This window comes from Gracilinanus agilis, chromosome 4 (genome assembly GCF_016433145.1).
Source record: "Gracilinanus agilis isolate LMUSP501 chromosome 4, AgileGrace, whole genome shotgun sequence".
Taxonomy (NCBI): Eukaryota; Metazoa; Chordata; class Mammalia; order Didelphimorphia; family Didelphidae; genus Gracilinanus; species Gracilinanus agilis.
In genome coordinates, this window is record NC_058133.1 from 279,901,038 (window position 1) to 279,928,300 (window position 27,263).

The 27,263-nt window shown below is 37.3% G+C and overlaps 1 protein-coding gene across 1 annotated transcript in view; it reads right to left on the reverse strand.

Annotated features, from left to right (window-relative positions):
* CLIC5 (chloride intracellular channel 5) overlaps positions 1-27,058 on the reverse strand; it is a 101,746-nt gene extending 74,688 nt beyond the window's left edge. Inside the window, exon 1 of the mRNA XM_044675332.1 lies at positions 26,982-27,058. Coding sequence (XP_044531267.1) covers positions 26,982-27,058 — 77 coding nt within the window. The remainder of the gene's footprint in view (positions 1-26,981) is intronic.
* Positions 27,059-27,263: the final 205 nt, after the last annotated feature.

Sequence of the window (27,263 nt, forward strand, 5' to 3'; positions counted from 1 at the left end):
AGAGGGGACAGAGGGGACAGAGGGGACAGAGGGGACAGAGGGGACAGAGGGGACAGAGGGGACAGAGGGGACAGAGGGGACAGAGGGGACAGAGGGGACAGAGGGGACAGAGGGGACAGAGGGGACAGAGGGGACAGAGGGGACAGAGGGGACAGAGGGGACAGAGGGGACAGAGGGGACAGAGGGGACAGAGGGGACAGAGGGGACAGAGGGGACAGAGGGGACAGAGGGGACAGAGGGGACAGAGGGGACAGAGGGGACAGAGGGGACAGAGGGGACAGAGGGGACAGAGGGGACAGAGGGGACAGAGGGGACAGAGGGGACAGAGGGGACAGAGGGGACAGAGGGGACAGAGGGGACAGAGGGGACAGAGGGGACAGAGGGGACAGAGGGGACAGAGGGGACAGAGGGGACAGAGGGGACAGAGGGGACAGAGGGGAGAGAGGCAGAAAGTATAGTTTGTGCTGCAATAATAATAATAAAATACAGAATTCAGAGAACAGAATTTAGGTCAGTTTGGCAAGGAAGGGAGAGTCCATGAAGGAAAGCAATACTCGGTGATTGTGGAGATAGAGTCAGGAACTAGATTGTATAATAAAAAGAAGGAAGAAAACATTACAGATGACTATAAAATTAAATTAATGTTTGAAGAATAACTTGTGAATGAATGTCTACCTCCTGAGAAAGAACTGATAAACAGGAATATAAGGCATAATTTATATGTGCATTTTTGGTAGGGTGATGTCTTCTATGGTATGGGATGAGATTCCTGGGACTTTTGCTGTAACCAACAAACAAATACATTCTTTAAAGGTAAAAAAAAACAAAGAAGAAACAGTCAAGAGTTGCCCAGGATGAGGACTGGATGGGCATGCATTTGGAGGAAGTACCCAAATGAAATGGTCATTTCTCTCCTGACAGTCACACACTCACCTAGACGGAGAGTTACTATGGAAAACCTAGACTTGTTCCAGGGTTGGACAGAGGTAATTGCTGTGAAATCACAGGCACCGCAACTCTGTCCAAACCAGGCAAGCCCATCGTGTCTTCACTTCTCACTTTGTTCAAGTGGTTGGAATCAGCCCCTGAGTAGCTAAGTGCATGTGTTCTATTAAATGTGCAAGGATAAAAGGATTGGACATTATGTCTCACCTACAGAGCTGTAATTACTGACAGTTCCTTATTCTGCAGAGCTTGCTAAGGCCAGACCACTGTTAATTTTAATAACATTTTGGCCCACAGAACAAAGGCTTAACTTAAAAGTGAGTTCATCACGCAAGAAACCATAGCCATATTTGAGGAAAGGAAGAAGTGTACTTAGCACAATTCTAGGCACATTAATAGGTATTTAATAAATGCTTGTTTCTTTCCCCATCTAAGTGCCAGGCACTGTGTTAAGTCATTTACAAATATGATCCCATTTGATCTTCATGACAATCCTAGAAGGCATGTGCTTCTATTGTCCCCATTTTACAGATGAAGAAACCAAGGCAAACAGAGATTAAACTAATATGTGTGTGAAGCTGGATTTGCACTCATGTCTTCCTGACTCCAGGCCTAGCTCTCTGTCTCCTAGAAATGGTGTTTGGAACTAGATTATGTAATAAGTAGGATCAAGAAAATATTTATATAACTGTAGAATTAATGTTTGAAGAATAACTTGTGAATGTCCATCTCCTGAGAAAGAACTACTAAAACAGAAACATAAAAGACACAATTTATATATACATATTTTTTTTGGTAGGGTGATGACTGCCTAGCTGCCTCCTTAAAAATATCCATTTTAGACACCACTTCTTCATGAAGCCTTTCCAAAGAGCCATCCCAGTTGCTAGTGTCTCCCTTTTCCCAAAATTAATTTTTTTATTTCCTTCATACTTAGTTGTTTCTTTATATATGCATACTATGTTGCTTACTTCAAGAAAATTTAAGCTCCCAGAGGTCAGCATCTCTGCCTTTTAAAAATCTAATACGTGCCTGGAATTAGTAAATGTGTAATGAATGTTAGCTGGTTGGTAAATTGACTTTTTAAATGTGGAAGAAGCATGTAGAAGGGCTTTGAAAGCTCATCAACAAACACTTGATGAATTGGACTGAAATTGAAGGTTAAGAAGGAGCCTGTGGTTGCTAAGGAACATAGAAGGCAGAGGGAACAACCTGAAAATGATGAATCCTAGAGGAGAGATGATAGGGTACCTGGGTAGGCTGCTGATGGGAAGGATCAAATGTTTAATAATTCTTTACAGCAATGAGTTTCTCATCTGTCTTTTGAGGATGAAGTCATTTAGAATAGACAAAAATCTTATCCTTTTGTGTAGCTGATTGTGGGCTCTGTGTGTGATGTGAAGAAGGATTTTGCTATGATGGAAAGAATGGAGGAGATGGAAACCCCATTGACTACAAGACTAATGGAGATGGATTTGTCAGATACAAACTGTGGGTAAGTCACTGAACCTCTATGAGCATTGATTTCTTCATCTGTTAAATAAGAATGATAATAACAAGTGCCCCAGCTCCCTTGGAGGATCACTGTGAATATGAAATTAGATCATGTCTGTAGAGTGAAGTTCTAACCAAAGCACATGGTATAATTATTACTAGTAGGGGATGGGGGGAAAAAAGGAAAATATGCATTACTGGCTTTGTGGCAATGGCTAGTAAAGGAGTAAAATTCTTCAGTTAGGCCTAAGGAGTTATAATTATGAGAAATTGGAAAGAATCAAGATATAATAAGGACCAGGTAGACTTTGAACAAAAATGAGGGTGTAATACTCCTGCTGGAGAAAGCAGCAGAAATCCTACTGTCTGACTAGCTTAAAATCTGGCAAGGTCAAGTCTGATGGGAGCTATTAGAAAAAAGATAAGGCAGCATAATCCCAGCCTAATACTGTTATTGGTTCTGCCAAAACACATTGGGTGGGAAAAAAAAACTGCAGAGAACATGTAGCTACTTAGGAACTAACCCATAAATGGGAAAAAGATTCAAGCTAGAAAAACTTCAATTAGATTTTTAAAGAGACCCAAGACAATGCAAGTTTTATACTAGTAATTCCAATTTACATTGAATCCTCACTTGGCAACTAGGTGGTACAGTAGAAAGAGAGCTGGGACTGGAGTCAGGAAGACCTGAATTCAAATGAGACCTCAAACACTTACTAGCTGTGTGATCCAGGGCAAGTCACTTAAGCCTAATTGCCCCGGTTTCCTCAATCATAAGATGGGCTCAAGAAGGAAATGGCAAAACATTCCAGTATCTTTGTTAAGAAACATCATGCCATGAAGTCATGAAGAGTCAGAAATGGCTGAAATGACTGAGCAACAATCCCTAACAGTTTTCCCCTTTTCCCATTCCTACCCTGTGAGTCAAAGTTTCTCACCTAAAGGACAGGGTGAGAAGTCTCCCAAAATATTCCTTCATGGGGATGCGGGGACAAGAGGTTGGAAAGAAGGGGCTATTTTTTCATCCTGTGTCAATATAATGGAAAAAGCAATTTCCTCATAGACCAGTCCCCCAATACAACTCCACAGTTTCTCTCTCCAGTTCATCTCAATAAGGAGAAAAAAGAGGTCAAAAGCCACATGGAGCCCCTCTCCTTAGTTGATTACAAGTAGAGGAAATAGGTCATCTTAGCCATGGATGGGTTCCTCTTCTAATTCCCTTGGCTTGCTTGAAGTCACTTTCTGACTGGCCCAATTATTAAGGGTTTCTAGGTAGGCTACCCTGGTTGTTTGTACACAATGTACATAATTTTGAACACAATGCTAGAAGGAACACATCTATCAATCCAAAGGATATTGTATCTCGAGCACTAATTGCTTATAGCTAGGTTTTGTTGCTAGCAGTGGTGGGGTTTGGTGGAATAATAAGGAATTCATTCACTAGCTTATTACAGAACTGATCTTGGCAGCTCTGGACAGGGAGGTGGTACAGTAGATTGAATGTGAGCCCTAAAGTCAGAAAGACTCATCTTCCTGAGTTCAAATCCAGCCTCAGACACTTTCTCATTGTATGACCCTAAAAGAAGTCACTTAGCCTATTTGCCTCAGTTTCCTCATTTGTAAAATAAGCTAGAGAAGGAAATAGCAAAATACTCCAATATCAAAAGTCTGACACAACTGAAATGACTGAACAACAAAAAGCAGCTGCAGTTACTCAACAAATAAGGTTGTTCGTGCCATTCCAGAGGCACATATTAAGTAAACCTGTGGGAGGCATTGAAAACATTCCTAGATTGGAATTAAGTTTCTCAGGTTGTTGGGACAAAAAGAGATTTACTTTTTTGGGGACACTCACTTTCCTTAAAATCTGGATCATTTGTTCACAGAGATCCTTCAAATTTATCCTCTCATGCCCCCAGCCTCTTACTAGAGATGTTGTTAAGAGGAATCCTACAATGAGTGGGAGGTTGGACAAGATTCCATCCCACAATTCTGCCAAATTGCAAATCTTTCCAGAAGGAAAGAACATTATAAGTCATTATGGGTCATTATAACCTTAGCTCACCAGATCAGCTATCTATCTAGAAGACTGAACTTGGTGTGGTTATATAAACGACACTTGAAAAGCTGAAGGAAAATCTGCATCAGACACTTAATAGCTGTATGACCCTGGGCAAGTCACCTATCCACCAATTTCATCATCTGTAGAATGAAAATAATAGCATATACCTCCTATGAAAAAATGAGTAATATTTCTAAAGAACATTACAAATCTTAAAACATAACCTAAATGTTATGTTATTAAATACAGCTACTCTTGTAATTGTGAAGACCTCATTTCAAATCCTGGCTATAACAGTAACAATAACGAACATTAAATAGCATTTTACTAGGTAGATAGCATTTTACAGATCTTACCACATAATCTAAATGCCAGCTATTATTACATACAGCTACTCTTGTAATCGTGACTCTAATAGTAATAATAACTAACATTAAATAGCATTTTACTATAGGTCAGGCACTTTACAATTATTAACTCATTTGATCCCATAACGACCCTGAGGCAAACAGAGGTCAAATGACTTGCTCAGGGTCACACAACTATTAAGTATCTTTAAGCCAGATTTTAACTCTTTGAACACTTACTAGCTGTATGAACCTGGGCAAGTGACATAACCTCTGTTGCCTCAGTTTCCTCAACTGTAAAGTGGGAATAATAATAGTACCTTCCCCCCAAGGTTGTTGTGAGGATCAAATGAGCTCTTAGTATGATGCCTAGTACACAGTAAGTGCTATATGAATGCTTATTATTATTATTATTATTAGTTATTATTTTTAATGTGGTCTTCATCAAGAAGTTTAGCATTCCTGACTCCAGTCCTAGCACTCTCTCCACTCTGCCAAGTGATACATATTGCCTGTATGACGGAGTAAGACACTTAACCTCTTCCATTCCCAACAAGTTTATCAGAATATAATCCAATTGCTCATCTTTGTTGATAGGTAGAGGGATTGTCCCATCTTCCCGGAGTGCCTGACACTGGAGAAACCAGATGTCTAGACAAAACAAGTAAATAATCAGTGCCTTAGATGGCGAGGACAATAACCCACTAAGAACTCAATAAATCGGTGCTAGGTGTAAAAAATAGTAAAATGATGCCTTCTCTACTGGGGGAAGGGAAGGAAGGGAGTTAGCTGGGAATGTAAATAGAACAAACAAATAAATTTAAATTAAAAAAAAACATAATAAATTAGTTGCAGAAACGGGGAAATAGTAAAAGTGGGGAGGAGAAAGAATTGATAAAATTAAAAGTTATAAAACTGAGTTAACGTTCTAGCCACCCCCCCCCATCCATACTACTATGTGGGTCTTTGAGTAAGTCATGAAACCTCTTGATGCCTCCAGGCAACTCTCAAAGACTCAAGTCACAAAGCACATGTTTGCTGATCAGTTTTGGCCAAAGGACTTTCTCACTGGGAGCTCCCCACATTCATGGTTTTCTCAGAACAGTCTGCTCTACCCGAGTTCCAAATTTCTTTAACTTCATATCTTCATCTCTTGTGCATCTATTAAATCAAAGCACTGCAGTGAATGGAGAGCCTAATCTGGACTCAGGAAGACCCAAATTCAAGTCCTGCCTCTGGTACTTACTAGTTCTATGAACCTGAGCAAATGACTTAAATTCTGTTGCCTCAGTTTCCTCAGCTCTAAAATGGGAATAATAATAGCCTCTCTCTCCCAAGGTTATTGTGATAATCAAATGAGCTCTTTGCAAAGTGCCTGGAAATAAGTGCTTTATAAATGCTGACTATTCGATCACTCTAATGCAAATATTAACAATATGGAAATAGGTCTTGATCAATGACATTTGATAAATGATCAAGATAAAACCTAGTGGAATTGCTCATTGGCTACAGGTGGGGGGAGAAGAGGGGAGGAAAAGAACATGAACCATGTAAGCATGGGAAAATATTCTAAATCAATTAATTAAATAAAAATTTTCAGCTTTAAAATAAACAAGCAAATAAATAAATAAATGAATACTGACTATTATTATTAATGTGGTTTACATCAAGAAATCTGGAACCATCTTAGGGGAGCTCTACTTATTTGATGTATCCCTGTCTCTGCCTTTCTCCTCATTCAGAGCTGGAAGAAGCCTTAGATACTATCAAGTCTATGTTTCTAATTTTACAGATGAGGAAACTGAGGCCCAGAGAGGGGGGTGACTTGCCCAATGTCACAGAGGTCCTAATCAGAAACTCTGGCATTCAAAACCCCAGCTCCAATTCCCCTTGCTTCAATGCCTCTCATCCTTTCCTGTAGTTTTATGGATGGAGATTCTTCCTGCCTTCTTCCTGGGCTGTGGTTCCCCTGTCTTCCAGTTGCTCCAACATTTATCTTTTCCCTCTACAATATCTTCATGTTCCCCCTTTCTCTCTACCACTCCTAGCTCTTGTCATGCTGCATTCTACATCCTAGTCATCTTCTCCTGGTCCCCATTGCCTTTAGCAATCTAGGCAACTCTCTATGACCATAAAGGATGGGCAAGTTGCCAATGTGAATCAGTGGAGGATATTTTCTATGCAGGAAGCTCTCTGTTCGTATATAAAAATCACAGTTCTGGCTTTTAAAAAGTCATTGGGTTTTTGCAGGGGGGCAGAAAATTCCAAGTCAAAGCAGTCAAAGATTATTTTGATTACACCCGGAATTAAAGTTATAAAATTGAAAAATGGAATGAAAAGGGGTCTTTGACCCCACTGCTGCTTCCTGCAAATCTGCTACTGAAGTCCAATGCAAGCCTTTGTCTTGCCCGAGAGCACCAGGAACTTTCCTCACAAATATTTACTATATAGACATGTTATTCTTTAGGCTTTCTCACTGGACCTAACACTTGGATCAGCAAGGCGGGTTTGAATCCTTCTGTCCCAGCAATGTACCCAAGCACAGGAAACCAGCATCAGATACAAATCTACAGCTTCAAACAAACAGAATTCTTCTCACATGGTTTTAATTCCAAAGAGACGCCCTCCTTGCATAAATCTCTCCTTGGAAGAATCCTCCGACTTGATGGAGGAAACATGTTTTCCTCTCAGCTCACCGTCAAAAAGTTTTTATTTTCTTCTCTTGACATATTTTTCATTTGTTATTCAAGATGTTGGGGAATGATTTCCAGCACTTAGTCATGGAGCCATTTCCCTGACATGCACTTGAGGGATCTCTCATGCAAACAGATCCGGCATGGGAGTCCTGCAGTCTTCCTACTACAAAAGATATATCTAAGATATCTTGACACATGCATATCCAGAACTTCACGCAAATTTCTATGATGATAGCCAAAGTTCTCTATCTCCCCAGGCCTGTGTGGGTACTGAGTTTTAAATACAGATCTCCTGACTCTCTGTTCATGGTTTATAGAAGTTCAACAAATATTGGTGAAGTGAAAAAATGCAAAAGGAATACAACAGGTGCAGTCCTAGACAGCAAGAAGTTCAGAGTTTAATTGTGAATCAAGACTTAAGTGCATGGAACAATTAGGGAAAAAAAATACAAGACTTCAAGGGATCAGAAGTTCTATTCCAGGAAGTCAGCCAAGTTAAAGGTCCTATTGTTGAACTCTGAAAAACAAAATGAAACCTACAATGAACCTAGATTTCATTTTGGCCTTAAAAGAAATTATTGGTAAAACAAAAATAAAAACCTGAAACCACTACAGAAACTGGAGCCACTATCTTATTCATAAAAGTCACTAAAAATCCAAGGAAAAAAATAGGTATAAATAGAGGGTGACATGTTGACTAACAATGAGTCATTTTTTCTCTTTTTTTAAATTTTCTTTTCTTTTTATTGATTAAGAAAATTTTCCATGATTACATGATTTATATTCTTTCCTCCCCTCTTCCCACCCTCTTCCCATAGCCAATGAGCAATTCCATTGGGTTTTACATGTGTCATTGATCAAGACCTATTTCTATGTTACTAATATTTACATTAGGGTGATCCTTTAGAATCTACATCCCAATCATATCCCCATCAAACCATGTGATCAAACAGTTGTTTTTCTTCTATGTTTCTACTCCCACAGTTCTTTCTCTAGATGTGAATAGCATTCTTTCTCATAAGTACCTCAGAATTATCCTGGATCAAACAATGGGTCATTTAGGAGAAGCATGATGTATAAAGGACATTATCAGAGAGATGTGTGAGCTGAAAAAGAGGTGGTGTGGCCAGGTAGAAAGAGCAGGAAATAGTGAGGAAAAGCCTATATGCTCCACTGATGTCCACACAATGTGGAAATCTAGAGGAAGGATCCCTGTGATTATAGAATATTGAAAAAAAATCTTATCTTAGAAGAAAGGGATTCATGGGACATAATCTTTACTTTGGAGGATATATCCATATGGAGGACTTGAAAATCCATTTGAAGAAAGTCTAATAATACTATTTTTCATATTTGAACACTGCTTACAATGCACTTTCCTTATAATAGCATGAGTATTATCACCTCCACTTCAGAGAAGATAAAATTGAAGTACAAAGAATTTTAGGGAGGCAGCTGGGTGGCTCGGTGGATTGAGAGCCAAGCCTAGAGACAGGAGGTCCTAGATTCAAATCTAAACTCAGATATTTCCTAGCTGTGTGTACAAGTCACTCAACTCCCATTGCCTTGCCCTTATTGCTTTTCTGCTTTGGAACCAATACATAGAATTCTAAGATAGAAGATAAGGATTTTTTAAGAGAATTTTATATAACTGAACAGAATCCTAGCTAGTAAATTTCACAGTTGGAACTCAAATTCACGTCTTCTGACCCTTAAGACCAATGCTCTTTTTAGCACATCCAACTACTTTCCTAAGACATGATTAAACAGTTGAGAGGGCACTGGCACCTTCCTGGAGTCCCTGGAGTCATACCTCACACCTCAGAGATGGCCACCAACCCTATCCAGGGATAAAATCACCTATCATCTCCTCAATTAATTAGTGAAATTATTCTTTTTTTTTCATTTTTATAGCATTTGCCACAGGCAAATGGGCATGAATATCTCTAAAAATAAATGCTTTTAATTTCCATATAGGCCTTTATTTTAAATTACTTTAGCTCCTCAGTTTCAGTGTTATGACAAAAAACATACACAAGCTTCATTTTAATTAATTTAGAAGTGGGTGACGTTGGGGATATGTACATGTGTGTATACATCTAATTTTTTTTAACCAAAAAGAAGCATCTGTAACAACATGTTCTATTTCTTCAATAAACAGTAAAATTTTGGGTAGGCAGAAATCTTGAAAGAATAGGAGAATTTTCTGGTGGAATGGGTTTTCTGAATAATCCTTTAAGGATGGCCCTAGTACAGTACAGGCAGAATTGGGATAGAAATGAGAAAACTGTTGTTAACCCATGTCTGTTTATCATTTACTCTGTGATGTTGAGCAAGTTATTTCAATCCTGAGCCTCCATTTTCTCATCTTTAAAATGGGGGGGGGGGGTTAATAGGATTTTGGATGGATTTTTGATATTTGAAGTGTTCTAATCCAGCAGCTAAGTGGCAGAGTGGATGGTATGCTAGGCCTAGAGTCAAGAAGACTTATCCTCCTAAATTCAAATCTGACCCCAGACACTTACTAGCTGTGCGACCCTAGATAAGTCATTTAACCCTACTAGCCTTAGTTTCCTCATCTGTGAAATGAGCTGCAGAAGAAAAAAAACATATGACTTGTTACTTGTTTATTTGGGTACATGATTTGGGGCTTTGATTTCAAAAGATTGCTCTACTGAAAAAATAAATAATATGGAAATAGGTATCAAGTTATAACATTTGTATAACCCAGTGGAATTGCTTGTTGGCTCTGGGAGTGAGGAGGTAAGAGGAATGGGAAAGAAAATGTATCACGTAAACATGGAAAAATATTTTTAAAAAGAAATAAAAGAAATGAGCTGCAGAAGGAAATGGCACTCCAGTATCTTTGCCAATAAAGTCCTAAATAGGGTCACAAAGAGTAAGACATAACTGAACAACAAATCTCCCTTATTTTACAAGCAAGGAAATTATGACCCAGAGAGGTTGTACCTTGCCTAAGATCACATAGTCAAGTGGCAGAGCCAAATTCAAACTCAGCTCCTGTGACTAAATTCAGTGTAATTTCCACTGTACCATGCTGCATTCAGTAAGTTAGGCTAAATAATCTCTAAGGTACTGACCAGTCCTGATATTTAATATTGACTCATTTGTTAGCTTCTCCACAAAACTTTCCCTGGTGCTGCCTCCCCAGTCAGCTTCTCTCCACTCTCTAGTCTCATGGCACTTTATTTATATTGTATATATTTGTATTTGGGGGGATTTATGGAGCATTCATGGAGGACTAGTACCTCTAGCATGAAGGCTAGCTGGGTCCTTCTCAGGAGAGAAGTCAAGAGAATCCTGAGAATCCAAGAAATTGTGGCAATCACAGAGGTCACATCCCAGAAAAACCATCTCAGCAGATGGGCTAAAGTAGGTTGAGAGTAGCCAACAAGCCTCAATTCGATCAGTGAGTCAGGGAGATTTCTACCTCAAGCATGGGAAGACTTCCACCTGGGGAATGAAAGAATCAGAACAATTTGTTCCAACAGCCATAAGGTGGCTAGAGCAGATACTGTGAAGCATTTAGAACTTGGCCAAGCACTGAAGATACCAAAGTCAGCCCCTCATCCTGGGCCAATGCCAGTTATCTTGACTTGTGTCTTGCCTTTGGACTTCAATGACTGGAAGAAAAAGTGAGACTGACAACTTGGTGCAAACTCTGTCTCATCTAAATCCAACTCATGCTCAAGTCAAGACATTACCCCAATACTACTGTGCCATAAGAATAACTAACAAAATAATCACACAAAAAAACTTGGAAAAACTAATATGCAGTGAAGCAAAGCAAAGAGAGAAGCAGCAGGAGAATGTGGCATAAAGTAACAGCAATAAAGTATAGTGATTGACTGTGAATGACAACTATTATTAGCAATGCAATGATCCAGGACAATTCTGAGAGACTTATGAGAAAGAATGATATCCACATCCAGAGAAAGAACTGTGGGAGTGGAAACACAGAAAAAAAAAAAAAAAAACAACTGCTTGATCACATGGTTCGATGGGGATATGATTGGGGATGTAGACTGTAAATATCACCCTAATGCAAATATTAATAATATGGAAATAGTTCTTGATGAATTACACATGTAAAACCCAGTGGAATTGCTCATTGGCTATGGGGGAGAGGAGGGAAAGAACATGAATCATGTAACCATGGGAAAATATTATTGATTAAATAAATAAAATTCTTGAAATTAAAAAAAAAATCCAGAACAGCTCCAAAGGGCTCATGATGAAAAAGGCATATTGAAATATGTCATTCTTCACTTTATTTCCTTCATAAATTTTCCTCTTGTGTAAGTGATGTGTCTTCTTTCACAACATGATAAATATGGACATACTATTACTGTATGATAACATATGAAAGCATATGCCATATGACCTGCCATCTTGGCAAAAGAGGTAGGAGGGAGAAAGAGAACATAGATTGCAAAATGTCAGAAAATGATCAGTGAAATTTGTACAGTCATGTAATATGGAAAAAACTTATTTAAAAAAAAAGACATTAGCTCATGATATCATTGTTCCTCTTTGAAAATGAAAAATAAACATTTGTACTTTACATTGCATGTACTTTATATTTTGTATTTTATATTATTTTTATAGATTTATTTTATATTTCTATTTGTATGCATATGGAGCCATTAGGGATTCAAACACTAGGGATCAAACGAGCCACTGGTAACAGTTCAAGGTCAAGAGATCTAAATGCTTTAAGAATTTTCTTAAATGCTCAACAAAATATTATCTCATCTGATCTTCTCAACCGCCCTGTGAGATAGGTATAGTTATTATTCCCATTTTACAAATGAGGACACTGAGGCTGAAAGACATCAAGTGATTGACACAGCATCCCACAACGAGTGAAGTGTCTATCTAAGTCAGGATTTGAATTTGAGTCTTCCTTACTCCAAGCCCCCACCCTCTACCCAGCAGCCTCAAAGCTTCCAATAAGAACTTGCCAACATTGCCAAGATCCTGGCAGGAAAGGTTATTTTGAATTTAGAAGCAATGTTGGAAGACCAAAGGAAATCCACACGGAGACCATCCAGAGAATAAACCCTGAGGGATTATGGTTTCTGGCAATGACCATTTGCTCCATGATAAGAATCAACCAGAGGCAGCAGCATTTTATGACATCCCACTCATACACATTCAGGTGGAGGGAACTCAGCCAAGGGCTCCGCTAAAAATAGCTGATAAGTGAGTAAGGAAGCACCATGACCCCCTTTGTTTTGATACCTGCTCTTAAAACCTTTCCTGAGATTTATTTGTTAGCTCTTCTTAAGAAAGGAGCTGAGTGAACATCCCAGAATCAACTTTGGAGCTAGAGGTCCTCGGGACAACTCAGGACCATCATTCTAAATGCACTTCACCAGGTATTTAATTAAGCCTCTGGTCTGTGAAAGGCAAAGAAGTATGGCACAAAGGCTAGAGAGCTGGCCCTGGAGTCACAAAGATCGAGGCTCAGTTCCCGCCTCTCCTACATATTGTCTGGGGGACCCTATGCACAAAGAAGACTTAGAGGAAGATACCTTCCCCTCTTTTTAGAGGCGGGAGATCCATGGATGTGGAATATTGGATGTATTTTCAGATGTTTTCAATATATTGATAGGTTTTGACCATTTTTTCCTCTTCCTCTTTTTATTTCTCATCATTAAAAAAATTGTATACAGAATGACTCTCTGGAAGGAGGAGAAGAAGGGATATAGGAGGAATTTTAGGCAATGTTAAAAAAATCAATAAAGTCATTTTAAAAAAAGAAACCAAAGTTCTATAACCTACCCAACCTCAATGTATATAATAGTATGCTAGGAGCTGGTTTTTGGTGGGGAGAGTGGTTTGGGGGTGGTATATAGCAGACTTATGATGTCATTAGTAAAAGTCAATATAACAATAAAGACAAGAGCATAAGGGCTGCTCTTAAAATTTTAGTCTTAAAGTGTTCCCTAGAGCACAAAAAATGGCTTGACTGAGGTCACAAAGTCAGTGGGCAGCAGAACATGAGCCCAAGTCTTCTGGATTTAGAGACTGGTTCTTTATCCACTACACTAAAATGAATCATAGGTGATGGAGATTCAAGGACAAACACTAAGCAGAACAAAACAAAACCACCCATATGTGCTGCCCTGAAGGAACCAGCATTTTACAGTAGGAATACAATGTACATCCTTGGTAACCATGTACTCCTGCAGATGAATTTGCAAAAACAAACATGACAGAGAATTTAGAGATCTTTTACTTTAATCCTTTTGTTATTGTTGACTCATGTCCAATACTTTATGACACCTCTTTTGGGGTTTTCTTGTCTGAAGTGGTTTGCCATTTCCTTCCCTAGCTCATTTTACAGATCAGGAAACTGAGGCCAACAGGATTAAGTGATTTGCCCAGGGTCATACAGTCAGTAAGTTTCTGAGGTTAGATTTGAACTCATGAAGATGAGTCTTCCTGACTCCAGGGCAGGTAGTCTATCCATCTCACCACCTAGCTATTGCTAGCTGATGAGAAAACTAGAAAAGAGAAATGACTTGTCCAAGGTCTGTATCAGGCAAATGTCTTCTTTCCAAAGCCCCCACTGCTGGCTTTATAGAATAAGTTTGATAAAGCCAGCAGTGGGGGCAACAAATATTCCTACAACTTTAGAGAAGGACCTTTAAATATAGAGGTATTCTAATTGCACACCATTTTTTGTGTAAGGATAACAAGAAAGACTTCATTTTGTCTTTGCTATTGTCAAAAGATCACTCTTTGTTTGCTATCAGCTACATTCAACACCCACTCTAAAGACAGGCTATAATTTAAAAAGCAATTTGCTTTTTTTTTTTATTTCCCCAGAACCTAAAGGGAAAAAGAAATGAAAGCTTTTCCCTCAACTTCTGAAAAGGGCAGAAAATGTTTTGTTTATTATATTCCTATTAAAACAAAACAAAACAAAAAAAACCCAATTCTTCAAATCTGCCCTGAAAGTATTCTGGTAAATGCTTAATAACCTGCCCTCCAAGAAAGGGATATATATACAGAAAGAAATGTTTAAGTCTAATCTGTATCATTAACATTGTTTACAATACTTTCTTAAGTCTAGCTCTAGGCAATCAACAAAACAATAAATCAAACCTCGATTTGTGGCAGTTTGCCAATTTTTGAGATATAAGTAGATTTGAATTGAAAATTTAACAATTGGCTTCTCCCAAGCCTTTTAGTAGTTGTCTCCAGAATACTCCTGACATATATCCTACTCAACATTGCCCCAATTAATGTCATTTTGCAGTGATATCATTAAGATGTGATAGCCTAACTCAATTATTATAATGATGTAATTAGCCCCAAGGCCAGTTCAGTTCCCCTGCCCATCCCACCAAATCCCACCATGCCAGCTCAATCCCCTGGAATTGGTCAATTGGCTTCCTCCATCTCTTACCCTGCTTCCTCTCCTTAGCTTTGTTCCTTTGTAACTAACTACTCTCAAGTAATGTTTCCTTCATTTGAAGTTGAGATTTCATGAGACCTGCGGTAGGTAGATGTACTTATGTTGTTGTTGTTTCTCCTTCATTTTCAAACTGGACCAATGCCATCAAGGGGTGATGTCTTGCCTTGTGCATGAATTGGATTTAAGTGAGGCAGAGTTGCAAAGTCGTCAGCCTTACTGTCTCCAGTGGCAAAACAAAGGCAGAGCCACTGTCCATGTTCCGGGATGCATTTTTAATTGACATTAAATTCTCAATTAAAGTGGTCATCACACAGGTACAGAATGGCCCGTGATGCACAGGGACATTAAAAAGTTGTCCCCATAAGTATTTCTTTGGATGGGTTCTAGGGACGGTGGAATATAAATGAGGGGGAAAAAGTTAGATTTAAAGAGTCAAGATTTATTCATTTACTGGTCCAGTCACCTAAAGCAAATCACCTTGTCTCTGACTCACTTTTGCTCCTTATAACACAGAGATTAAAATAACTGGAATACCTTGCAGGAGCTGTTGTGAGCAGGTGTTTTGTAAACTATGCAATTCTTGATAAAAGAAAACTTGGCGGATAAGGTATATTTCACAAGTATGGCAACAAAGGGGAGAATTCTTAAGAAAACAAAGGACAGAGGTGATCACAAAAGATCCAAGATCCAGATGTGAACTCAGGTCTTCCTCACTCCACACGTAACGTTCTATGGACCTAGTTGCCCAAGAACCGTTTTCAAAAGGGTTGTTTGTAAACCATTAACAATATTGTTAACAATATGATAGATGATTCCAAATCATTAGTGATAAGAGAAATGGGAATCACTCTGAGGTTTCATGTCACACTCATTAAATGGGCAAAGGGTGACAAAAGATGGGGAATAGTCAATAATAAAGGGATTGTGAAAATATAAGTACATTAAGATCCTGTTGATAGATCTTCCAATTGGTTTAACCATTCTGATAAGCAATTTGGGATTATCTTAAGAAAATGACTAAAATATCCATGACTTTTGACACATTGATAGATCCCACTGATAGGCATATATTTTAAAGAGATTACAAATAGGAAAATGTCCCATATAAACCAAAATATTCATAGCAATACTTTTTTATGGTAGAAGAGAATTGAAAACAAAGTATATATTAATCATTTGAACAAATTATGATACATGAATGTAATGGAATATTACAGCATTGTTGAGAAATGATAGCTGTGATGAACACAGAAAAAGCATCAAAAATTTACATGGCCTGATAAAAAGTGAAATAAAGTAACTGAGAAATCGATATGTACAACAATGTCTACAGCAAAACAACAATGACAACGACAACAAATTAAAACCAAAAATTGATTAACTAGAATGACCAAGCTTGGCTCCCAAATAATGAGAATGTATCTTTCACCCTTCTTTGCAAGGATGAGGGATTATGGAGGTTTAAGATAGTACATACATACATACATATAAATATATTTTTTTTAAACTGGATTTGGCTGACATGCTAATTAGTTTTGCTGAACTATTTAATCCCTTCTTTTTTACTCATTTACTTATTTTAAATTTTTATTTTATTTACTTATTTTTTATTTATTTACTTGTTACTTTTTTACTTATTGTTATTAGAGATGGCTCTCAAGGGTGGTGGCGGAGGAATATGTTGGAAAAGAAATGTGATATAAAAAACTATCAAATAATATATGTATATCACCCAGTGGAATTGCTTGTCAGCTCTGGAAGGGGGAAAAGGCTAGAGGGGAGGGAAAGAACACGAATCATGTAACCATGGGAAAATATTTTTATAATTAAATTAAATTTAATAAATGTTAAAAATTGTAAAAACAATAGAATATAAAAGAATACACAAATAAAAAATGGGAACTGTAAGCAATTTGGATATTAGAACTTTCCCCCTGTGGTTAGATACCAAATATATTAGACTTGTTCTGTACCAGAATCTATTATCTATTAGTAAATAGAATTAGGTATAATATATACTCAGTTTAGATTTCAACCATAAATATCTTGTTATCTATTGTTATAGAATTTTGCCATTAGCATCCTTTCAACTGTAACACATACATGGATTTCCACTGTGTATTAAAAGAATTCTCACAGCTCACTTAGACTACTTTTTGTGGTAACAAATAACAACCTAACCAGGAAGGAAAGTGGATATAATTTATGGTTGGCTAATAATTGGCAAGTTCATAATTTTTTAAATGGATTCCTATTAATTGAGAAAGTAGCTTGGGAAAAAATAAGGCACAGAAGTGTAACAGAATACAGTAGGGCCCTCTTATCCATGATTTCACTTTCCAAGGTTTCAGTTACCGAGGGTCAAACAGAAGTGCCATTAGTCTGCCCCCAGCATGGTCACTTCTGCATTCACTTTCACTTTTTTTGGCTCTGGGTTTCTTCTTTTTTTTTTAAGGTTTTGTTTGTTTGTATTGTAGGGAACAGAATGGGAGACCACAGTACAGCCTAGCCAAGGGGCAAGAGTGGGAAAAAAGAGCATCTATCTTTGGGGTCAGCAGGTATTCGCTCATATCTGAGGTTTCCACCATCCATGGTAGGTCTTGGTACATAGGCCCCTCTGATATGGGGCCTACGGTAGTATCTTCACTGTAAGAAATGACAAATAGAAGCAGCTAGGTGGCCCAGTGGATAGAGTATCAGACCTAGAGTCAGGAAGACCTGAGTTCAAATGTGATCTCAGACATTTATTGTTTGTGAAACTCTGGACAAGTCACTTAAACTCAGGTTTGCCTCAGATTCCTCATCTATAAAATGGGAGTAATAAGCAGAGCCTGCTTCCCAGGGCCATTGTGAAAGTCAAATGACATATTTGTAAAATGCTTAGCACATGGTCTGGCATATGGTAGGTACTTCACAAATGCTGTCTATAAATATTATTATTACTGAGCAATTCAGAGACATAGAAAGATTTGTGTGAAGTTATGGGAGAGTGAAGCAAATGAAAAACTAGATAACTGACAAAATTATTTCAGTAATACACATTAAAACATTGAAAGACTAAGTTAGACTGTGATTAATTTTGATGAGCAATCTCAGTCCAGGAGAAAAGGTGATGAGACACATTTCCTTTCTCTATAGAGAGGTGGAGAAATATTAATAATAATTAATAATATGGATTATTGTTAATAAAATAATGTTCTATCAGACTTCATTGGTTTTGTTTTTCTTTGTTACAAGACAGGCTTTTGGTGGGGGAATGGGGGTGATATATAAGGAAATGACTGAGCTGTAAAAACTAAAAGGCACTAATAAAACTTTATTTTTAAGTATACCTTGTCCATTTGCAAATATGGAACAAAAGTAATTTTAGGCAAAGGTATATGGTGTTCTGTTTGATGGCTCAGGATTAACTAGTTTCACCTGTTTCTATAAATTGCTTCCAGTCCTCAGATAATGAGAGACTATTTTATCCCTCCCTAGCTCCCTCTTCCTCCCAACCATCTCCTCTCTAGTTGCCTGGGGCAGGCCATAGTGACATCAGCTTCCATTTATTTTGATGGCATATTACTAAGGAAGGAAACTTGCTATTATTTGACTATGTTTAGAGTATTCGATGATAAGAAAAATGGCCTTTTAAGCACAAATAGCAGCGAGGCCCCTGCAAGATCTTATCTGCTCCTTTGGGCAGCCAGTCCCTTCGATTGTTTTTGGACAGAATCATACGGGCCATTTTCATGAGCACAGCAGAGAGCAGGGGGTCTCTGAACAGTTACAAGAAATGATTTGCTGCAAAAACGAAAGGGGCTCGAGTGGGGAAGTCATGGTGATTCCTATTATCTTTCTAACATAGGAGGAGGAGGAGCTGCTAACACATATTGCTTCAAGGTTTGTCAGAGCTATCTATCTATATATTAATCAGTANTAAGTCCCTTTATTTTTTTTAAACCCTTACCTTCCTGTCTTAGAATCAATACTGTGTATTGATCCCAAGGCAGAAGAGCGCTAAGGGCTAGGCAATGGGAGTGAAGTGACTTGCCCAGGGTCACACAACTAGGAAGTGTCTGAGGACAAATTAGAATACAGTTGTGGGTAATATATTATATTTTAAAATAATATACAATAAAATATAAAGCAAATTCTTTAATCTCACTTTTCATGTTCAAACTGAGGATAACATAAATATGTAGTATATAATAATAATGTAGTATATAAATAATAATATATAACATGTTATATATTCTATGCATGTAATATAGTACATTACATATTGAAATAATATATTCTATGCATGTAATATAGTACATTACATATTGAAATAATATAAAAATAATATATAATAAAATAATATGTAATAAAATAATAATTAAAAATAATATATAATAAAATATAAAGTAGATTCTTTCATCTCACATTTCCATGTGCAAACTGAAGGTTATAATATAAATATGCAATATATGTAAATAATAGCACATAGCATATGTTAGATATATGCATTTGATATAGTATATTATATATTTAAAGTATATAATAAAATATAAATTCTTTAATCTCACTTTTTGTGTGCAAACTAAGGGTTATAATAATATAAATAGGTACTATATAAACAATAATATATAACATGTTACATATTATATGCATGTAACAGTACATTTTACATTAAAATAATATATACTAAAATATAAATTCTTTTATCTCATTTTTCATGTGAAAATTGAGGATTGTAATAACATAATTATGTACAATACAAATAATAAATATCATGTTCGATATATGGATATAATACAATATTATGTATTAAAATAATATATAATAAAATATAAAGTAAATTCTTTAATCTCACTTTTTCATGCACAAACTGAGGACCCTAATAATATAAATATGTAATATATAAATAATAATATACAACACTGTTTTATATTATATGCATGGAATATATAGTGTATTATATATTAAAATAATATAATAAAACACAAAGTAAATCATTTAATCTCACTTTTTCATGTGCAAATTTAGGGTTATAATAATATAATACAATGATATCCTGTCTGCCTATTCCTATGCAGAGGTTATTAAGATCAAAGGAGACAGATGTGGAAATGCTTTTAAAAGTAAAGAAGAACTATACAGATTATCTGAGATGACTAAATTCAAATCTCACCTTTGCCACTTTTTGTCTGTGTACCTTAGGTGAGTCATGTTACCTCCTTGGGCCTCAGTTTCCTCATCTGTAAAATGGGGGGGGGGATGAACTAAATGTCCCCTGAATTCTCATCTTGCTCTTGAACCCTGATTCTCTCTCTGAATAATAGACAGGCTCTCTCCAGCAGGGTGGATGGATAACTAAGAACTGATTGACCAAGTGTTAATATTGCCATATAGTCACATGCTGAAGGCAAGTGAAAAATACAATATCACTCATTTAAACCAAACCAAAGAATGCAGTTTGGGGATGCATAAATTAAAATACAGTATTGCAAAGGGCAGCTAGGTGGCTCAGTGAATACGGACAGGAGATCCTAGTAACCAGGGGTTGCATGTTGTGAGGAAATGTTTTTGTAAATCCTTAAGCACCATGAAAAATGTGAGTTTTTCCTGTTCTCTTAAGAAGACATTTCTTCCCTTCAATCTCTATCTCAAATATGTGTGTTTCTCTCTCTATCCCTCTTTCTCTCTGTCTCTGCCTCCCTCTCATCTCCTGAAAAGAGGATTGTTTTTTGGTTATTTTGGGTTTTGGTTTTTTTGTTTTTTTTTTAATTAGGAGATTTTTTGATTTGAAGATTTTCCCCAGAGCCCCTGAGGGAATTTCTTTGTAGTGTACAAAGACAACAGCATCAACAGGATGTAAAGCAGGGTATAACTTTCCCACATGGCACATTTAGACAAAAAATTAGTTCACTGTTCCCAAGAAGCTACGTAAAGACACTCTATAACCAAATGTGCTAAAACTAGAGATATCTATGCCCTGTATTCCTTGCCAAAAAAAAAATTTAATCACATCTGTGAACATCTGGAAATCACATAACTCCTGTTTAAGGAAAAAGGGGGGAAAAATCTCTGACTCTAGGACAGTAATCTGGTACTTCTGTATTCTAAAAAGGGTAGTGAATCTCAGCCAAATTTCCATACCTCTGAGTGGAGGAGGGTCCTGCCTGCTGCAGAGTAATGGCATCCAGGTGCTGAAAGTTAACACTGAAACTGACACCGGGGCCAGGCTTAAATTATTTATTGAAATTCCATGAGTCTGCCTGTTCTCTTTGAAGCCAGGAGAATTTGCATTCACTGAAAATATACAAACTAAAGAAGAATCCAGTTATGCATCCTTTAAGTCACTGGGCATTCTGCCTTTTGGAATATTAAGGCATTGGATCCTTACAATGGTTTAATTTGTGAAAATTGGAAATGCTGCTGTAGATATTAAATTCGGTTCTCCAAGATTCACACAGGAGAGCTCTTGGAGCCCATCTGTAACGAAGTACAGTTAATCAGTTAGGCATCTGTTTGAACCACAAAACACAAAAATACTATATGTCTAAGGCAATTTAGGTTTTAAGTTCTCTGCCTCAGTTTCTCCATCTGTTGAATGGTTTTAAAAAATGAAAAAAAACCTGCTTCTAAACACCCAAAGGTAATGTACATACTAACCCGAAAATAGAGTCATGTTTTTTTATTTTTTAATTTTTAAAATCCTTACCTTCTGCCTTAGAAACGATCATTTCTAGGGCAGAAGAGCAGTCAAGGCTAGGCAGTTGGGGTTAAGTAACTTGCTCAGGATCACAATGCTAGGAAATGTCCAAGTTCAAATTTGAACCTAAGACCATCTCCAAGACTCTATCCACCTAACTGCCTCCAATAGTCATATTTTTTAAGCACTTTAGCTAAAACATCCTTTTGAATTATAATTACATGCACTGTTTCCTTGATCAGAAATCTCTGAACTGAAGCTTTTTCTGGGCAAAAGACTATGATCTTGGCTTCCAAAAGTACCTCATTTATGGCAAAAAAAAAAAAAAAAAAGTAAATTTAGGTGCTAGGAATAGGTCTCATGATTCAATGGTTTTCCATGCTTCAAGTAATGGAAATTGAAAGGAAATCTATGTGTCCTTGTTTGGGATTCCAGTGTGTAAAATCAGTACCATGAATTCCTGATCACTAAGGGGAAGCGTTTTTAGCGTTCACTACCGTGTGCCCTGGGAAACGCACACGGGAACATGGAAAGTAGGAGAAGGAAGGTGTTTTGGCCAAGGCTCTGTCCATCTTTGCTCTTTATTTAAAAAAAAAACAAAAAACTTTTTTTACAAGGTGTCTTGGATTTCTTTTTTTTTTTAAGGCTTGAGTTTAAGTACAATAAAAAGGACCACTAATCCAACTATTTTACAAAGCTAGATTCTTACATGTTAGTGTTAAAGTTGCTAATGCTCTGTAACCCGAGGCAAGTCGCTTGGCACTCACTGACTTGGTTTCCCTTGCTATTGAATGGATAGCACCAATCACTCCATACTTAAGTCTTGAAGGTATAATAAAACATTTTTGGATTTTTTTAATCCTTTGAAATTTTTAGATTGAATGTGGTGTTGAGAGGCAATAGGATGCACTGGAGTTAGAGTCAGAGGACCTGGGTTCAAATCTCACCTTTGACACTTTCTACCTGTGTACCTCAGACAAGTCATGTCACCTCCTTGGGCCTCAGTTTCTTCACCTGTAAAATGAGGAGGAGGGGCTAATTGTCCTCTGAATTCCGATTCTCCTCTAGAATCATGATCCTATCTCATCTGAAGAATTAACAGGCTTTTTCCAATAGAGTGGATAACTTTTGAGAATTGACTTTCTAAGTGACTGACCAAGTGGAAATAGGGTGGCATAACCACATACTGAAAGCAAGTAAAAAAAATGCAATAGCAGTCATTAAACCAAACCAAGCTATCGTTTGGGGATTCATTATTGAAAATACAGTATGTGAGTTCCTTGAGAGCCAAGGATTTTTCATTTTATACCTTTGTATCCCCAGCACCTATCGCAATATTTGGCAAATGATTGTTACTTGGTTCACAGTTGAAAAACAAACAAAAAAACTCTTTACCTCCTTTCTTAGTATCAATGCTGGGTATTGGTTCTCCCAGGCACAGGAGTGGTAAGTGCTAAGCAATGGTGGTTAAGTGACTTGCCCAACATCATGCACCTAGGAAATATCTGAGGCCACATTTGAACCCAGGACCTCCTATCTCTAGGCCTGGTTCTCAATCCACCGAGTCACCCAGCTGCCTCCCTTGATTGATTGAGGGCAGCTATGTGGTTCAATAAAAGTTTGAGAGTCAGAGATCTTGGGTTCAAATATGACTTCAGACATGACCTAGATGCATGACCCTGGGCAAATCATTTAGCCCCCATTGCCTAACCCCTACCAATCTTCTGCCTGGGAGCCAATACTTCATATTTGTTCTAATACTGAAGGTAAGGGTTTAAATATATATAATTTAAATACATATAATTTAAATTTAAATACTTATGTATGTGTGTATGAATATATATATACATATATGTATATCTGTATAAACACAACCATTCCTTTATATCAATAAGAATCTTGGCAAATTCAGTTCAGATACTATGTGACCCTGGGCATGTCCCTTAACACTATTTGCCTCAGACTCTTCCTTTATTAAAAAAAATGAGCTGGAGAAGAAAATGGCAAACTATTCCAGTATCTCTACCAAGAAAACCTCAAAATGAGTCACAAAGAATGGGACACGACTGAAAAATGACTAAACAACAACAACAAAAACTTTCCATTGACTATAAGCTGCAGATAAGTAGCTACTCTGGTCGGTGAAAAGGCATTTCCATAACCAAAGAGTTCTCCATAAATATTGGGTCCCAGATCTGGATCCTTTCAATAAAAAATTCAAATGATGCCTTTTGATCTTAACCCCATTTCCTTTTTTTGAAAGACTAACTTTAGGTGAATGTCGTAGACATAGTATATTTTTATTTTTAAAAGCAAGGTGTTCCAGGACAACTGGGTAGCTCAGTGGATTGAGAGCCAGGCCTAGAGAAGGGAGGTCCTGGGTTCAAATCTGATCTCAGACACTTCCCAGCTGTGTGACCCTGGGCAAGTCACTTGACCCCCATGGCCTAGCCTTTACCACTCTTCTGTCTTGGAACCAGTACACAGTATTGGTTCCAAGACAGAAGGTAAAGTTTAAAAAAAAAAAAAAACAAAAATAAGGTGTTCACATCTACCAATGTCCTTAATGAACAAGATGAAGAATAACAGAACAGTTGAGAAGAAGTAAAACTGTATCTGAACTATAAATATAATAAAAAAAATCTACATCCAAAAAGCGCTAATAGGTCAATCTGCTGCAGCGTTTTTAGTGGTAGTTAATAAGGTTCTGGGTTGGCCTTGTTCCAAGATACATTTTTTAAGTCAGTGATTTAGTTGCCATGGAAGATTTTCTTTTTTTTCCTTTTATAAAGATATTTTGTTTTACCATTTACATGTAATGACAATTTTCCACACCACATAAGTTTTCTAAAGTTATAAGATCCAAATTGACTCCTTTCCTCCCCCTTCCTAGAGATGGCAAGCAATTTGATCTGGGTTTTATATATATGTATATATATATATAAAATCACACAAACCATATTGCCATATTGTTCATTTTTGTATAAGAATACTCATAAAAACCAAAACCCTAAAACAAAAAACCAAATAAACTTGGTTATACATGTATTATCATGCAAAACATGTTTCCATACTGTTCATTTTTGTAAGAGAATACTCATATAAAATCAAAGCCCTAAAATGAAAAAATAAACTGGGTTATACATGAATTATCATGCAAAACATATTTCAGGGAAGATATTCTTAACAAGAGTACAGGCATAATTAATCACGTCAAAGATCTAGAGGAGTATCTATGAGAATGAATGCAAAGTCTGATAGAAGCAAGAATCAAAATCATCTCAACAGACTGGAAGAAATAATATAATAGAAATAAATAGAAAGTCCTACATTAAAGAGCTTTTTTCTTTGGTTTCATTTTTTAACCTATTAGTCATTTTGCTTAGCACAGGTTTTAAGCATTACTAAGCAATGTCTCTTCCCAGGTACTCTCAATCTCCTCATTTTTTTCCTAAATCACAAGACTCATATTTAGGCTCCAATCTTTGGAGTTATGGCTTAATCTTGCTAGTCTACCCTACTCTTACCTTGCAGTTTAAAGTCAAAAGATTAATTTTAGTCCTCTTTCGGTCTCGGGAGGAAAAAGGTCCTTTTCTATCTAGGATCTAGGTCTGGGTTAAATGAAGATCACAAGTTTTGGAGGAAAATTTCTGTCATCCTGTTTCACCACCTGCTTTACTAACTTGGTTTGCAAGTTCCCTTGGGCTCTGCTCTCAGGAAATCTCTAACTAGCCCTTCTGATGGCAATGTATTGTTCATTTCCCCTTAATTGAACTTCCTATTGTTATCAACATGTCTATTATTCCCCATATCTGCTCTTCCTGAATGTTGTTCCTCTGTTTCCTGCTGCCCTTACTCTTGTAGGTTTTTCTGGTAGGCCACTCTCCAAACCTTTTCATTTTTAGTCTTTTCATGTCACATTTTCTCTAGCTTCTGAACCATCCCTAAAATAATATTAAAAAGTCTTCTTACCCAAAAGGCCACTAATTATGACTATCTCACCGGGCTCTGTTCTGAGCTATCTTCTTTTTTTGTCTGCTCACTTGGTGATTTCATTGCCTCCCTTGTATTCAATTATCATCTCTAAGCAGATAATTCTCAAATCTATTCATCCATCACCAACTTCTTTCCTGATTTCATATCTCCAACTGCCTATTAGATATCTGGATATCTCAAAGACCTCTTAAAGAGTTCAACATGTCCCAAAATGTCCCAAACTGCACGAATTATCTCCATCCTCCCCCAAGCCTCTTCTTAACTTCCCTGTTACTACCATTCTCTTAGCCAGTCACCCAGGCTCATAACCTTACTGTCATCTTTGACTCCTCCTCTCTCACATCCCACATCTAGATGCCAATTCCTATCAGTTTTACCTTTACAACATTTCTAGCACATCTTTTTTTAATTGACAAAAAGAAAGCCTCTATATAGACTGAAATCTTGATAATAGCATTTTTCTAATAGTAGAGAAGAACTTGAAACAGAGCCAAAGGTGGCGAATCATTAAACAAATTGTACATGAATGTTATGGAGTATGACTGCATAATGAGAAATGATCATTAGGATGACTAAAAAGAAGCATGGAAAAACTCATGTGACTTGATGCAGACCGAAATGAACAGAACCAAGAAAACAAGATGCGCAATGATTACAACCATATAAAGGAAAAAGGACAATAAAATTAGCTCTTTTCTGAGAAAACTCCTTTCTCTGCAACTGAGAGAATTGCCCCGGGAATGAGTGGTTAAATGATTTGCCCAGGGTCAAACAGAGGCTGAAACTTGACCCTTCCTGACTGCAAGGACTATATAGATAGACTCCCATAGAGGCCTCTCAATTATCCCAAAGAGGTTGGTAAACCATAGGGCCCAATGCCTATTTTTGTACAACTATGAGCTAAGAATAGTTTTTTTTAATATTTCTAAATAAAATTTAAACAGGTAATAGTCAGTTTGGCTCTCTGGCTATATAGTTTGTGGACTCCCCAACATTAGGACATTTACAAATACTTAGGACCTTATATTTATATTCTAACACACATCCTCTCAATCCATAAACATATTTTGCAGGAGGGAAGGCTTTTGCCACAGCCTCCTATACAAGTGACTCCATACACATATCCTCAGTCGTGCAGTGCATATGCAAGCATCGGGAGTCCTATTTCACAGCAGGTTGGCTAGAATCCAACATCCACTCCCCCTCTTCAATGTCCTCCCCTGAATCCAAACTGGTGAATGTCAGTATCAGCTGTCAATGGGGCTGCCCTTTCCGGGGGGAGTTGGGCATCCCCACAGTTCTTGCATACCTGTGCACTGTTCTGAAACAATGAGAATGGCTATCAGGCAACTGGGGGAAAGGGACAGCCTCTGCTGTTATTGCCATTGTTCTAGATTTCAGATTTGTGTGTTTATGTGTGTGTGTGTGTGTGTGTGTGTGTGTGTTTAGTTTACCTGTAGATTGTGTTACCCTGATCTTTTAACTTTTTGCAGTTGACTGGGCAGCTAAGCTCACTTGGCTCTGCCTGGGTATGATTTTATTACATGGATTCATCTTTTATAGAGGAAAACCATTTATGATGTATATTTAT